This window comes from Gorilla gorilla, chromosome 1, assembly GCF_029281585.2.
Source record: "Gorilla gorilla gorilla isolate KB3781 chromosome 1, NHGRI_mGorGor1-v2.1_pri, whole genome shotgun sequence".
Lineage (NCBI taxonomy): Eukaryota > Metazoa > Chordata > Mammalia > Primates > Hominidae > Gorilla > Gorilla gorilla.
The window spans coordinates 47,187,351-47,202,516 of record NC_073224.2 but is presented as its reverse complement, the minus strand read 5'-3'; the positions used below and the strand labels follow the sequence as shown (position 1 = coordinate 47,202,516).

Genomic DNA, 15,166 nt, shown 5'->3' with positions numbered 1-15,166 from the left:
ACTTGTTGTGATGCCCCACCTCGCCTCTCATGGGAACTTTGGGCTCTGGTGATTTGCTGGACATAGCACCCATTCCTTATCACCACCCTCTCTAGATATGGAGCTCCTTCTGGTCTCTAAATCTTTCCATTTTCAGCTGGGTTACAGGCTATGATAAGATCAACCTTACCTTATAAAGAAATGTCCAAAATGCCTGGCCTGGGCTTACTTCATCGGCTGACACTTGCAGAGCTTCCTAGGGCTATAAAAGGAACAGGGTCTGCCTTGGTGCTGCCCTTTTCTTCTGTCTTTGAAATCTGCCTTCTCGTGCCCAAACCCAGGAGAGGACAGAAGTTTCTCCTTCCTCTTTCCCTTCTCTCCCCTTCACACCATCTTGCTGGCAAACAAGGGGCTGATTTCAGTATCCCTATTTAGGGTCCTCTGGACCTCAAAATCAATCAATAATTGTCTGGCATCACCACATCACCTGGCCTTGCCACCTTCACAAGAATATAATTCTTTGTCTCTTTGCAATCCTTTAGGCGGGTTGTTTTTCCCAAGGTTTTGGAAAACCTGGGCAGACCATTCTTTCTGCTTCCCTCCACCTATTGTGGGGAGGTAGAAATGCTGAAAGCTAAGATCAATACAATCCATAACAAGGACTGGCAATGCCAGCCTGCTTTCTGTCCTCATGCTGAGGACTTGTCTCCAACATGGAGCAGAAGGAACCAGCCTTGGATCTGGAGTGGCTGTTGTGACTCGTTTCCAATTCACTGCACAGAGAAGGAGCCAGGCCATTGTCCTCAGCCCACAGACCTTGCTCTGGAAGCATTGTGCCTGCATTCCACCCCTATGCAGGTTCTTTCAATCCATCTCTGGAGGTCAAATGTGGACCATGGCACTGAAAGCACTCAGACAAGAGATCTGGTGATTAAATCAAGCAATTGTTTCCTTCCTCAGGAGTACATTATTTCTGCTGATTTCTACTTATTGTCAGTCCTATTATTTATATATTCCATCTTAGGAACAACAGCAGAGGAGAACATGTAGCTGATGATGCTGCTGCTCCCTCAGAAACTCTCCTCCTCCTGAAAGCCTAGAAGAATGGAAGAGAGAAGGATGGTGGGAGTGAGAGGGGTTCACCTCCCTGCAGGGGATGCAAAGGGGAAGGACAACTGGAAGAAGGATTTTCTTGTTGCTACTCTCCCTAGGGCCAGCTGGGGCTGGATGTGTCCCCAGAAGGCTGTCTGGCTCCCAAGTCCTAGGCATTCTAGTTGTTCAAGAGTCCTGGGTGTCACCCTCCCAAACCCATTATAAGGGAAAGATTTTGTCTTTCACTTGCCTCCCTCTTTCTGACTAAGTCCCCTAACTAGGACATATATTGATTGGACTCCTTGGAGATGAGAGTGCTCGGGAGCTCAGTAGGTCAGTAGGGTTCCTCTAGACAGTTATTCCGAGAGGTGAGGGTGCCTGTAACCTCTAAATCACAGGATCTTAAGCTGAGATCTCACTATACATGGAAGTCCTCCGTCCCAGACCTCTGGCTTATGGGTGAGCATGCGTATGCACCCTCTCGCCTTCTGTGTGAACACTGTCCCCTCCTAAGCCCCATTTGCTCCCTTCACCCAGATCTCTGGAGCCACCTTACATACCATATTACATACCATATTGGTCTCTGCCATGTCTCAAACTGATTCAGAGCCCCAATGTGTCCTCTTCCTGAGTGCTTGTCATTTTCCAAGCAATTCACATACATTATCTTATTTAGCACTTATGACCTTCTTATACCCAATTTATGCTTGAGAAACTGAGGCTCAGAAACGTTTTTAAAACTGTCTGACTCAGCCTCTGCACTACAGTGAGTCTCAAAAAGGTGTGCACATATTACAGAATGTCAGGATCTATCCAAGGAAGGGATTCATAAAGGTCATCTATTCACTCAGAAGAACTTTCCAGAATGCCTGTGCCATGCCTGCTCTTTGATGGTCACTGTGGGGGACAGAGAAGACTCTCGGGCAATCCCTGTGATCCCATTGAGTCCTTTCCACAAGTGAGGAGGGGGCCCAGTAATTGTCCCTGGGAAGTCTCCAGAAGGCTGACTTGCTGAGGAAGGCTGCAGACAGCTCCCTCTTAAAGCAGAAGAGGGAGATGGGCGGTGGGGGAGCAGTGACAGCTCACTGCCTGCGCATCGCCTTACCCACAAGAGACACCTGCAAATATGTGTTGGTTCTTAAAATATTAAAGAAAAGGAGCAGCAGTTACTGCCCATATCAGAAATATGATGCTCCGGTTGTGCAATGGGTTACCGCGTGGAACTTATACAGAAGAAATATGGAGAATTGTGAGGCAAGGCAGAAGGAGGGGTTGGTCAGACACAGTGCCACCAAGAAAATGATCCGCTCTCCCCACCAGTCAGCCAGCGGGGAGGACACAGGCACCTCTGGGCCTGTTGCTAGACAGGGCACTGTCACTAGAGGGCAGTGCAGCTCATTCTTGGGAGTGAGGGAGCCTGGCCATCCCATCTCCCACAGAGCAATCCTGCTGGGAAATCACCGTCTCCCAGCGGGGCAGGGAGGGGCAGCACCTGGAGGTAGGTAGACTCGAGATTCTAGGGGTAGGGGACAAAGGTGACATTACTTTTGATGTTTTTATACACATTCTTTCGTTTTATTTGACCCTGACAGTAGACTCCTGGGGTAGACTGAGATCTTTAGCCCAATTTGACAGATGAGAAGATAAATCATGAAGGTTAGACTCATCCCAGGTTACCCAGCTAATAAAGGTGCCAGGTTCCCTAAGCCCCAGTCCCAAGTTGAATCCAGGGCTGTCTGTAAACATGATGACATGGGCTAGATTCCTTAGTGAAATTCTCACTGTTGTAATTTCTCCCTTTGTTACTTGTGTATTCCCTAGAGGGTTGGGAAGAAACAGAAAAACAAGGTTAAAATGGAATCGCTCAATCAGATACATTGTAAGTAGCTTTGATAAAAGTTTGGATGAGGCAAGGGATACTTATGACTACCCACTTCCTTTGACTCCACTCCTGCTGTCCTTTCCAGGCCACATCCTGGTAACCTTGGAGAGTCATTGCAAATGCCTCCAGCTCTGGATACAGAAATGCATGTGGATAATGAAGGATGCAGAGGTGAAAGGTCCTCCAGTCTCTGCTGAGGATCAGAAGCAGGTTCCCATAGGAAGTGACTAGGTCATAGCCGGAAACCAGAAGCCAAGGGTGATGAGATTCATCCTGTCCTCCACCAACTCTTCCTGGAACATGACATAGACCCAGGCTGGGCTCATTTGGGAATATGATTTAAAGCAGTAGAGGTGATAGATTCTTTTAGCACATAGACACAAATCACACACATGAAGAGAGGGTTGGATGGTCAGATGAAAATCTACATGCCTTGTAGACATTCCACCTGCAAGATCCCCTGCTACCCCCACGTCACCCAAGGTACAGTTAGACATAACCAAATGCTTGATGAACACTGGCAGAGGCTGAGGAGGAGGATTAAAGAATCTGGGAAATAATACATAGGATGGAGAGGCCCAGGGAAACAGGAGAAAAGAAGAAAGTCCAGGTGGGAAGAGCTGATACCTTCCTCCTAGGCAGAGTGGCCATGAGGACTCAGCCAGACATCCTGGATGAATGGCCCACCTCTGACACACAACTCTCTGCAGCATCTAAAGAAATTGGAAGATGCAACACAAACCAAACAATGGGCCATTTTGTACATTCTTCAGGATTCTGTGTGTGCATGGGGGCAGCCCATGGTAAGCCTGATATGGTTGGGCTGTGTCGCCTACCCTAATCTCATTTTGAATTGTAGCTCCCATAATTCTCACATGTCGTGGGAGGGACCCAGTGGAAAGTAATTGAATCATGGGTCTTTCCCATGCTGTTCTCCTGATAGTGAATAAGTCTCATGAGATCTGATGTTTTTATAAAGAGGAGTTCCTCTGCACAAATTCTTTCTGTTTGCCTGCTGCCATCCATGTAAGACATGACTTGCTCCCCCTTGCCTTCTGCCATGATTGCAAGGCCTTGCCAGTCCATTAAACCTCTTTCCTTTATAAATTACCCAGTCTCTGGTACGTCTTTATTAGCAGCATGAGAACAGACTAATACAAAGCCCATGTACTTATCATCCATTGTCCTCCTCCTCCCTTCCACGGTGTCAAATGGCAAATGGTGTCAAACTCAGGACACACCAGAAAACTCTTATTTTTAGGATTTATTTAGCCCTTCAATTTTCAGGACTTTGTGGAAGTGTAGAGGTCATTGAAGCCTGGTTTCTACCCTCAGAGGGCTTATCATCTAGGCGGCAACCCTGACATGTATCATACCAATTTTAACCCAAGCAGAGTAGGGCAGGTGCCATTGCACAGATGCAAGAGCTTTGGAAGAAAAGCAAGAGAGTCATCATTTGCCTGTGGACCCAGGGAAGGATGCTCAGGAGTGGAGAGTTTTTAAAGATCCAGCTCAAATAAAAGATGAACATTTCGCAGGCTGCAGGAACAATGTTGTCCAAGACACAGCAGTGTAAAATATCTATTCCTGGAAATACTAGCAGTCTGGTGTCTTATTTTTAACATAAATAAATACTAAAGCAGCGAGTCTTGCATTGATTCACGCCTGTGAGCCAGTCCATCTCTATGGTCCTATAATTTCCATTCCCTCCCTCCAGCCCTCATTCGCTAATCAGGAGCACATTCTATTCTCCGTTATCCAACCTCCAACTGGAGATATGTTTTGAAATAAGTGATATTTGCTCTTTGGTGGCCCCTCTTCCTCCTCATTATCTGTCCTATCATGCCTTCAAGGCCTTGCACGATCTGCTCCTTTTCCTGCCTCACCAGCTGCATTTGGGCTACTCTCCCCACTACTCTACCTGCCCAGTCACAATGCACTACTCTGTCTTTCCCCAGCAGGTATGGCTCCTTTCCACCCCAGGGCCTTTACACATGCAATTTTTTGGTTGGTTTTTCTGACTTCTCATGTAGCCAATTCTTTCTCCTGATTCATTTTCCCTTCCCTCTTCCACCCTGGCACATCACCATGTCTTGTCATTTGGCTGTCCAGAAAGCTCAATCTGGAGATCTAATTAAATGTAAAAGACAATACAGAAAGGAGGTGATGCAAGAATCTGCTCTTAAACAGAGGAAGGATTGCTCTGTCCTCATGAGCGCATCTCCCTTTTCTCCTCCTTATACCAAACCTTAAGAGGACCGCTTATTTTGTTTACTTGGAGGGGTAAGCGTGGTCGGATGGGAGTGGTGGATATAACTATCAGGTTCTATATGGCCACTTTCCCCTTTGCCAATGTCACCTGTGACATTGCAAAGCTGTCTCATCATTTCCAGTATGGATTTTGTGTAGGTATTCAAATCTCTGTGTTTTCTTAATTCTACCACACCCACCACTGACGCCTCCCGAATCTGGTCCCACTCATCCTTAATATGCAGATTCAACTTTTTCTATAAAACCTTTCCTGATATCTCCATCCTGCAGCAATCTTTCCATGACCCCTATCTCTGGGAACGACGTAAATTAATAATACCTTATTTAGCTATTGAATGATCTCCAATTGTTATTCTGTAGCTTGTCTTGTCTCCTGTCCTGGGCACATAGTTGATGTTTGATAAATATTTGGTCAAATTGTCAGTTGAGAAAAACATAGAGATAAGGCCATTAAAAGAATATGAACTGGGCAAAACTGCAACCACGCATGTGCACGTGCGTGTTTTTGTGTATGTGCATGCTTGTACCTGTGCTGTAATGACAAAAGCTCTCTTCCACGTCCTTGAGAGACATTACTAAATGCCCCCTCAGTTCTCTAGTCATCTGTTCTAATATTTGAGCAATGGGTGCTCTGCCTCCTCGCTAGGCCTCCAATGATTGGCGTATGGCCCGGTCAGTGCTTGCAAGGAGATCTGGCTTCTGACCTCATCATTAAGAGGCAATGCTTTCTCCTCTGGCACCAGACATCTGCTGAACCTATTTCTGTTTCCACAGCAGAGAATTCATTCCTGGTTCTGTGGCTTGTCCAGCCCAGCAGGGTGCAGGTGACTTGGAGGGAATGGGAAATAAAGAGGATTCTGGTGGTCTGATGACAACAGGCAATTCCTTTCTGATTCATCCTTTCATCAGAGTGACTTACAAGGTGCAGAGTTGACTGATTCATACACTTGGACAGTAAAAATTGTATGAACATAGGAACTAGGTCTGGTTTCAGATCCCCAATACTTAGTATACATCAGCATTTGATAAATATTTAAGGAATGAGTATATGTATGTGTGTGCTGGGAAAGTCTTCAGAGAGGCAGAATTCAGCTTCCTCTAGAGATAAACTTTGTAATGTGTGTCAATGCCCATGGGCAGTATTTGGCTGTCTTAGGCTGTGATAAACTCCCCAGCTCCAGAGTGTGCAAACAGGAGGAGGACAGCAGCTTAGTCAGGGATGCTCTACCCAGAGAGTCTAGGCAATAAATGGGATGTTGTATCAATAACAACAATATGCTATTATTCCTACTTTCAATACTAATAATAGTTACCATTTATTAAGTACTTACTTATGTACCAATAATTAGCAAATCATATCTTACTTAATTATGATGGGTATCAAAGGCCTTTCTACCCCTGAGGGCTGATAAATCTATCAGGTCCAATAAACATTTGCAGAGCCAGGCACAGGAGGAGGATGGAGGAAAGAAAAAAGAGGGGCAAGAAATACAGGCAGAATCACAGCCCTTAAATAACTATCAATTTAAAAAGGGAGACAGGAAACAAACTAGAATTCAAGGCAAAAAAAGATTAAGAACTAAGAAGAGTTGTAGACAAAGAGTTTTGGGAACACTCCAAAGGGAGGAGTGATCAGTTGTCAGTGGGGGAGGAAATCTTAGAAGGCTTTCTGGATGTGGAATTTTTGAATCTATAGAATTTCCATAGGTGGAGAATGAGGAAAGGGCATTTTCTTAACCAACAGATCAGGATAAACGAAGGTCAGGAGTTTTGGTGTGAGTGTTATGTTAGAAATAAGTGTTTCATATGGTGTGGCCGGAGTGTCATATGGGTAGAAAGAGAGATGCAGTGGAGGAAGAATAGCTTTGTGCTAGATCCTGTAATGCTTTCAATGATGGGCTGAAGTGTTTGGATTTTATTCTGTAGACAATGAATGTTTTTGATGAGGAAGCAGTATGTTTTATTGAGGTAATTCTAGAATGAAAGTTACATTGTAGACTGTCTTAGTCTATTCAGGGTGCTGTAACAAAATACCATAAACTGGCAACTTGTAAACAGCAGAAATATATTTCTCACCATTCTGGAGGCTGGAAGGCCCAGCAAATTCAATGCCTGATGAGGGTTCACTTCCTAATTCATAGAAGGCACCTTCTCTCTGTGTCCCCATATAGTGGAAGGGGCAATGCAGCTCTCCAGGGTCTCTTTTATAAGGGCACTGATTCCATTCACAAGGGCTCCACCCTCATGACCTCATCACCTCCCCAAACCCCATGTTTTAATACCACCACACTGGTGATTAGGTGTCAGCATATGAATTTGGATGGGGACATAAATATTCAGACTATGGCAGATAAAGAATGATCATAGCTAAAATTTATTAAGTGCTTACCATGTGCAAGCCACTGTTCTAAGCAGCTGCATTCTGTCTCGCTCCACCCTACTAGTGTGTGAAATAAGTTTAATAATTATGCCATTTTACAGATGGAAAAACTGAGGCATACAAAGGTTAAGCCACTTTCCGAAGGCCACATATCTGTCAATGGAAGACCCAGGAATCCAACCTAGAAGTCTTCCCCAGAGCCACTTTTAACTATCCTACTGCACCATCTCACCCTATCCTATCACAGTTCTACCTGGGTGGGAGGTTGAAGGCCTGAACTGAGATCATAGAGGTGAATATTTGCTTGTATTTGCATAAAGAAATACCATAATAAAAGTGGTCACCTATAGAGGGCAATGTCAGGGTCAAGGGACAGATAACAAGTAGAAGGGGGTAACACATCTCAATGTATGCCTTTTAATATGGTCCTTTTCTTGCCAATATGAATATGTTATTTATTCAAAAAAACAAGATGACACAAAAGAAATGGTACAAGTTAAAAGCTAATTTCAAGGAACAAATGGAAGTGCATAAGAGCTGGATGGGTTTGGAAGACAAATTAAACAGGCAACACAAACAAAGCAAACCCTGGAGTTTCTCAGTTGAGTGTTTGGAAGATGGTAGCTCATTAGCCTAGTTGGGGAAAACAGAAGAGTGGGTTTGAGGGTGGCCATAACACATTCAGCCTTGTTTTAGGTGACAGTGGGCATTTGGATGTTGAGGTTGAGCATGATAACCCAGGTGGGGTGTTGACTGAGGAGATTCTTATTAAGATGGTAATAGACTCTGTGAGTAGATGGTAACCTTAAGGAGAGAGTAGAGAAGGAGAAAACAAGAGAGCAGATGGCAGAGTTTAAAGAAATCTGCACTAAAGGGACTGCCCCAGAGAAGCTAAGATGGAGACTGTGAAGCCTTGGTCCAGGGCCAGGTTGGAGAGATGAGTACAGGAAACAGAGGGAGCACAGAGTTTCCGGAGGAGGGGAATGATTTCCTGGGGTCTCATAGGTTAGGACTGAGACAGATTTGGGGATCAGAATGCTGAGCTTCTGGAGGAAAGGAGACATATCAAAGATATTGAGTGAGACCGTCCAACTGAGGGGCCCCTTTTGGGACATCCAAGGCCCTTTCTCCCAGTTCTATAAGAGATAACAAGCAAGGTGGACACTGTCTTCAGTCCCTACATGTCAGCCAGTGTAGATGTTCTGTTTTTCAGGGAGGTGTTTTTAGACAACATACACCAGCACCTGAGGGGTTAAAAAGGAAACTGAGGCAGACAATCCTAGAAAGCTTCTCTGATTTTTTTCTGTCATCACCCATTCAGGATAATGGGAACTTATAATTTGATGTTTTTGTTTTTCATTCTTCTGTTCTGTCTTTCCATCACACACATTAATGCAAACACAATTTCACACACACACGCACACAGACACACACACACACACACCAGGGAAAAATGCACAAGCATTTTTCTGGATAAGACTCATTACTGCACGCTGGGAGGGAGGGTGAGCAGAGCCGAGGAAAGGAAAGAGAGATGCAAGCCACCCTAGCTACTTTTACTCCCCTTTAAGGCTGCATGGTTACGGTCCTGGGAAAGAAAACTCCTGCATTCCTCCCCTTTAATTTGGTTTATTGTTAAAGCACTGGAGCAGCTAATCCTCACAGACCTGTAGGAGCTGGAGTGGGAGCCCAAGCAGGATTCTTCCCGAGTCCCTGGGTAAGACAACCCTGCTTCTTTTCTTGGCTTTAGAGGGTCTCCTTGCTTAATGGGAAGCATGCAGCACCTAGTGAGTGGATTTGAAGAGCCACTTTGTAAGCAACTTGGGCATTTATTTCAGCCCCAGTTCCAGTCTTCCCTGACTCTTTTGGCATCAAGGGTGAGTTACAGCTGTCTTGGAAAATAAGTCTGAATGGGGGGGGTCTGGGTGGAGCTACCTGTCCGTCACTCCTGGGCTGGCTTTCATGGAAGCCTTTTGCCCTTCTGGGCAGGGAAAAGGGAGAAAAATATCTTCATGTGCCCCTCCTGCAATGCCTGCATTCTAGGGACAAGGCTCTGTGCCTGGAGGGACCCCGTCCATCTGCTGGGGTGTCAGGACCTCCAGCTCTCTTGCACCCCTCCCTCCTGCTCAACCTTCATCTCTTAACCTCTCTGACCCCATCCATCAAATAAAGTATGCCCTCTCTGCCGACCTCTTTGGGTTATTGGGAGGATTAGCAGAACCAATGGCAAAAAGATTTGTAAACAGCCTGTGGCTCTGCAAGCCTAAGGAAGACGAGTCAGCCTCAGTCCCTCCTGGAGGGATCTGTGGACAGGCTTCAGGCTCCCTATCCTCAGCCGCGTTAAGATGCAGAACGCAGCCGAGCTATCGCTGTCAGTCACAAGACAGCTTCCTTCACCTTCCCCAGGGGCGCGTTTACCTCCCTTCTGTTTTTAAACTTCCCTAGTTTACCGCTCAAGTGAAGATCTTAAAAGGAGGTCTGGATTCACCACCACCACCACCCCCATCCACACCGTGGCCCCTTCTCTCCACGTAACTTTGACGCACAAACATTAACCCTGAGGCTCCCGGAGATGGCTGCCAGGGCTCACGCTGGTCTGGCTGCAGTGCTTGTCTGGCCAGTCTCTTGCTCTGGAGTCAGATAAATTGATCATGAGGAAAGTCTCTGAGAAGGGTCAAGAGAGCCAAGCAGATTCCGCCTTAGGTAAGAAGATGATCTTTTCCAGATCATAAGCTGAAGACAGAACAAGATCCCTGTCATTCCTGCTGACCCAAGCTTAACCAGAACCAAAGATGAGACCCACCTCTGAAACAGGCCATAACACAGAGTGCTTAGTAATACCTGATATGGGGACCACACTTTACAGTTTATAATGTGTTTATAATTAATCATCTTTAGGACGATCCCATCAGATGGTGTGGCATGTATTATTTCCCCTTTAGTATAGATGAGACCATTGAAGCTTAGAAGTTAAAGGGTTTGCCTGGGGTTGCAAAGCTGGTGATGGTGGTGGCAACTGAACCCAGATCTATTGATAAATTCAGTGAACTTTCCATGATGCTGCAGATTGCTCTGGTGTGTGTGTGTGTGTGTATGCTTATTAAGAGCACTCTTCAGAAAGTACTCTTTGGGAAAGAAGCTTGAGGTTAGAGTGAGAAATGGTTTGAGCTGGAACCATGAGAGGCTTGGGGCAATAGACATGCTGTCCCCAGCCTCCATGCTGAGAAATCTGAGTGCTTTAGGGATTCAGCCCTTTCAAGATTGTCCGAGCCATGTGTTCCCAGGGGAATCAGTCAGACGTTCGGATTGCATTACAGCATCATAAGGATGAAGGTGGAGATGAGTGACATCCCAGCAACCGCCACCAGGAAAGAGGCAACAGGTTATGTGGTACAGTGATGAGAAGACTAGCGTTGGAATCCAATTCAGTTGTATCATTCACTATCTGTTTGATGTGGGGGATTTTTCTGAACATTTCTACTTATCAGTACCTCAGCTGTAAAATGAGGTTACCTTGAAAGGTGGCCGTGGGGCATTAAACAAGATAATGCATGCAAAGTGCCTAGCGCGGTGCCCCACCCAGGTGCGTGGTCCAGGGCAGCGAATACTATAAAGCCTGGGAGCGATTCTACCTGGAAGTGAAAAAGCATCCCTCTCTAAGAGGAGAGCGCCTCCCTCGCTCCCTCTCCCCCATACACACGCACACAGGGCCAGAAATAAATTGCCACACGAGAGCGCCCGAGTGGCGGCGCCCAGCCGCAGCCTGCCAGCGCCAGCGAGTGAATGAGCTGCAGCATGAATGAGGGGAGCGGCTGAGTCTGCAAACAGGCTGCGTGCCTGGCGCTACAACTGCAGGAGCGCCGCCACGGTCAATGGCGAGGGGGTTGGGGCTGAGTGGGAGCGGCTGCCAGCAAGAAAGCAAACTGAAGCAGGCAGGGGACTGCACAGACTATCCAGGATTGTCAAACCCATGTCCTTGGAGGAAAGGCTGGTAACTCAGAGCTTCCTGACACAGCCCTTCGTCCTGAGTTCAGCCTGTCCTTCCTTTTGTACTCTATCCCTGGTAGGGGAAAGATCCTTCCTCTCCCCTTCTGGAAGCCACAGTAGAGTGCCTAGCTGGGACGGTTAATAGTAATGAGCGTCCAACCTGTACAAAAGAGGCACCTCTTGCATGGGATTAGGCTTGAAGGCGGTGTGTGACACACAGTCAGCGTTAACCTTGAAAACTCCTTAGAAAAGTGCCCCAGTGGAGACCTGCATATCACCTGTGAAAAAAACCAACAAAAGTATTATTTCCTCTCTTGTTGCAACAGTTCCGTTTTCTTGGTTGAGTACCAGATGAAGTAGTTGGCTTGCATTCAGGCTATGATGTATGAAAAATCATATATCTTTAAACACTTCAGAAACACAGTGAGATGAGATGCTCACACTGTGAAAGGCACGTGGGAGCTGGAACCAGATGAAGAAATAGCAGATTCCTGTCTCCTGTCCTGTGCTCACCCTGTTTAAGTCCTTATTGGTTTCCCTTTCTCTTTCTCCAGTGCTTAGTGTTTAATTCATGTGCCTATAATGTGGACCCATTGCATGGCACTTTAGAGGTTGCAAACTGCTTTTGTGCCCATTGAAGCGTTAGCCCTCCAAAGGAATGCTGAGAAATAGAGCAGGGATCATTATTCACATTCAGCAGATGAGGAAACCAAGGCCCAATATACTTAGCAGCACACTAAGAATAAGCAGCATACACTGCTCTCTACAATGGCCCCTGTGTGTTGACCTCTCAGCTACTGCATGAAGCCCTAGAGAATGATCTTCACATCCTCTGTAAGAAGCACACAATAAACCATAAGCAACACATAAATTATGGCTTGTCACTGCAGCAGGAGAGATTTTGTTAAACTTAAATGTAGGTTTGTGCCTTAAATAAACTGCAGGCAACAATTGAAAAACCTTCTCCTTGGGTCATTTTGTGAACAGAAATTGGCATGCAGAGTTGATCTTTGAAATGCAGAATGGCAGTGGCAGAAGGGCTGGGAAATGGAGTGGGTGGTCCTTGGAGTTTCTCTCCAGCCAGAAGCTTCCTGAAGCCTTTAGGTTCCAGAGCCTCAGCTTTGGCAAGCAGATGAGCCACTTGGGTTGCAACCCATGAACTGGAAGTGAATTCTGACACAGGCCCAGCCATTCACCTATGACACCACAAGGAGGGTGAAACTGTGACTGATGGCAGAGGGCTGCTCGAAATTTCATCTATCCCTGCAAAATATGAAGAATTACAAAGCATTAGAGATGGCCTAGCTACATTTTCCAAAGGATGCTCTGAGAAACCCTAGATCCCCGGCACACTAATATTAGTGTTACAGAAGGAAAGAATTTCACTATCTACAAAATTTGGGAAACGCCAGATTAAACAGCATGTGTCTTTAATGGTCCTCAGAGCCTTTAATAAGCTAATGTGGATTGTGAATCTCCAAGAAGGGGGCCAGAGGAGGTAGCAAATCCACCCTGCTCACGGAGAGTCACCCAGGACTAAGATACTGAAAAGCAAACTTCAGGGAACTTTAATCTAGTCCAATCTCCTCTGTTCACCAAAGAGGAGGATGGAAACTCAGGGATGTATGGTGATCTGCCTGGGGCTGCACAGCTACTGGATATCAAACCAAGACTGGAACAAGTCTGGGTTCTTTCTGGTACTCTTTTAACCCAGTGGATGATATAAAGTCCAATATGGACCAGAGTCTAGAAAATTGTGTGACCCAGCAAGAAAACTTCCCAACTTTTGCCTTTTACCCTTTTGTAACCAAGCGCTGATAGATTTCCATGATTCGGTGTGCCCCAGCCTGGAGGCAGAGAGCACATTCTTATTAGAGATGATCCAACTGATAACCTCCCTCCCAAGGCCCATAGGCTTTTCTGAGTCATGCTCCCAAAGAATGGAAAATCCCGGAAGCAGAGACTATAAAGCAGTCTTAGGGTAGACTGATTCCTCTAAGGTCAGTAAAAGAGCCAGGCATGATCCAGAAGGCTCTGAGCCTGCTCACTATGCCCCAGAGTGATTCATGCCTCCTTGCTCAGAAGCCCCTAGTGACAGCACCAGCAAAAGGAGGGTGGCGCTTCCCATGGGTAGAATTGAGAACCATTATCTGTGAGCTTAAGATTGCAGAGGTGCTACTCAAAGATGCTCTCCTTCCCTGTCCCCATCTCCTCTAGTTTGTCCATGCCCAGTTTAGGAACACTATGATTGTTCCTACGCTGTACACACATTGTAATGGATTGGAGTGGAATGGATTAGAGTGGAGTGGAATGGATTGGATTGGATTGGATTGGATTGGATTGGATTGGATTGGATTGGATTGGATGGAAAGCCTTTGAATTATAACGTGATGCTCCTAAGACTCTGGATCACCTAATTAGGAGCGTAACAGTTTTAAGCTATTAGCCCAGCTGATTCGTTTAATAAGCGCCTCAGGGCAGGTCCCTAAATGGCTGCAACTCAAATAGAAAACTTTGGGTAGGTAGGCCACATGGAGAGTGGGGCAGACATGAGAGTGCAGAGAGAGAATCCAGCCAGTGTGGGGTCGTGAGGTGACCTGGCAGTTTTAGGGTATATGACCACAGTGAGGAGGCCACTGCAGACAAACCTAATCTGCCTGAGAGTTCCGTCTTGGGCTAGTGGGGCTCCCTTTACTAAATGAAGCTGGAAAAGGAGGAAGGACAGGGAAGCTCCATGGAAGGGGCACCTGCCTCCCGGGCTCATGGCCCAAGCATCTCTCACCAGCTTCTCATAAGCAAGCATCACACAGCCTGCCACTGGGAGCATGGAAAGGGCTGCACTCAGAGGCAGCGTCCACCCCAAGGCTGTACTGCCTGCCCTTTAGGAAGAACTTTCCCCTCTGTAGCCTCCTCCACAGCTGCAGAGTTTTCCCCCAAGAGGCCAGGAAGTTCATCCAAAAAATACAATTGAGCACTAACCAGGAGGCAGGTAGTGCGCTAGTCCCAAGGGAGGCAACAAGATAGCCAAGGTCTTTGTCTGTGTGGAGTTACTTCCTATAGAGGAGATCAACCTCAAACAAGTAAACAAGGTGCTTTGAGATTGTCATACTTATTACAGAAGAAAGGACTGGCTCACCTAAGAGAGAGTGACTCTGGGTGTGGGTAGACGGACTCTAGGTAGAATGGTCAGGAAGAGCCTTGTCTAGTGTTGCAGGGAAGTTCTTCTGACCAAGAACCAGACACAGATCCCATCCCAGGCACTAGTGTCCCTGAAATTATGATGACAAGAAAGAAGCCAAGCAGATTTGGCCTTCTATGGCCATTCCACCCTCTCCTGCTGCTGTGCCATGGGCAGAGCCTCACAGCAAGGACTATAGAGACGGAGGCCCTGCTGCGGTCCCTTCCCAGGGCTCAGGTCTTCTTGCTATAGGCTCCTCTCTAAAGCAATATAAAGAATACATCCACCCACCTTCTATACTCATCTTAAGTCTAACTCCTCCACAATGCGCTCCCCAATCAACCTACCCCCAAGCTTTTCTCTCATTCACTCATTTAGCAACCATGGGCTGGACCTT

General features: G+C 46.4%; 1 protein-coding gene across 3 annotated transcripts in view; it reads left to right on the top strand.

Moving 5' to 3' along the window:
* The first annotated feature begins 9,212 nt into the window (after positions 1-9,212).
* CAMK1G (calcium/calmodulin dependent protein kinase IG) overlaps positions 9,213-15,166 on the top strand; it is a 30,277-nt gene continuing 24,323 nt past the window's right edge. The window contains exon 1 of one of the 3 annotated variants that reach the window (XM_004028322.5): positions 9,213-9,321. Coding sequence is in view for 1 of the 3 variants with exons in the window: in XM_055378695.2 (XP_055234670.1) it covers positions 10,256-10,307 (52 nt within the window). In the remaining 2 variants the exon portion in view is untranslated. Of the gene's footprint in view, positions 9,322-9,350; positions 9,482-9,908; positions 10,308-15,166 lie in introns of those variants that run through there. The other 2 variants (XM_004028323.5, XM_055378695.2) reach the window with 2 other exon arrangements.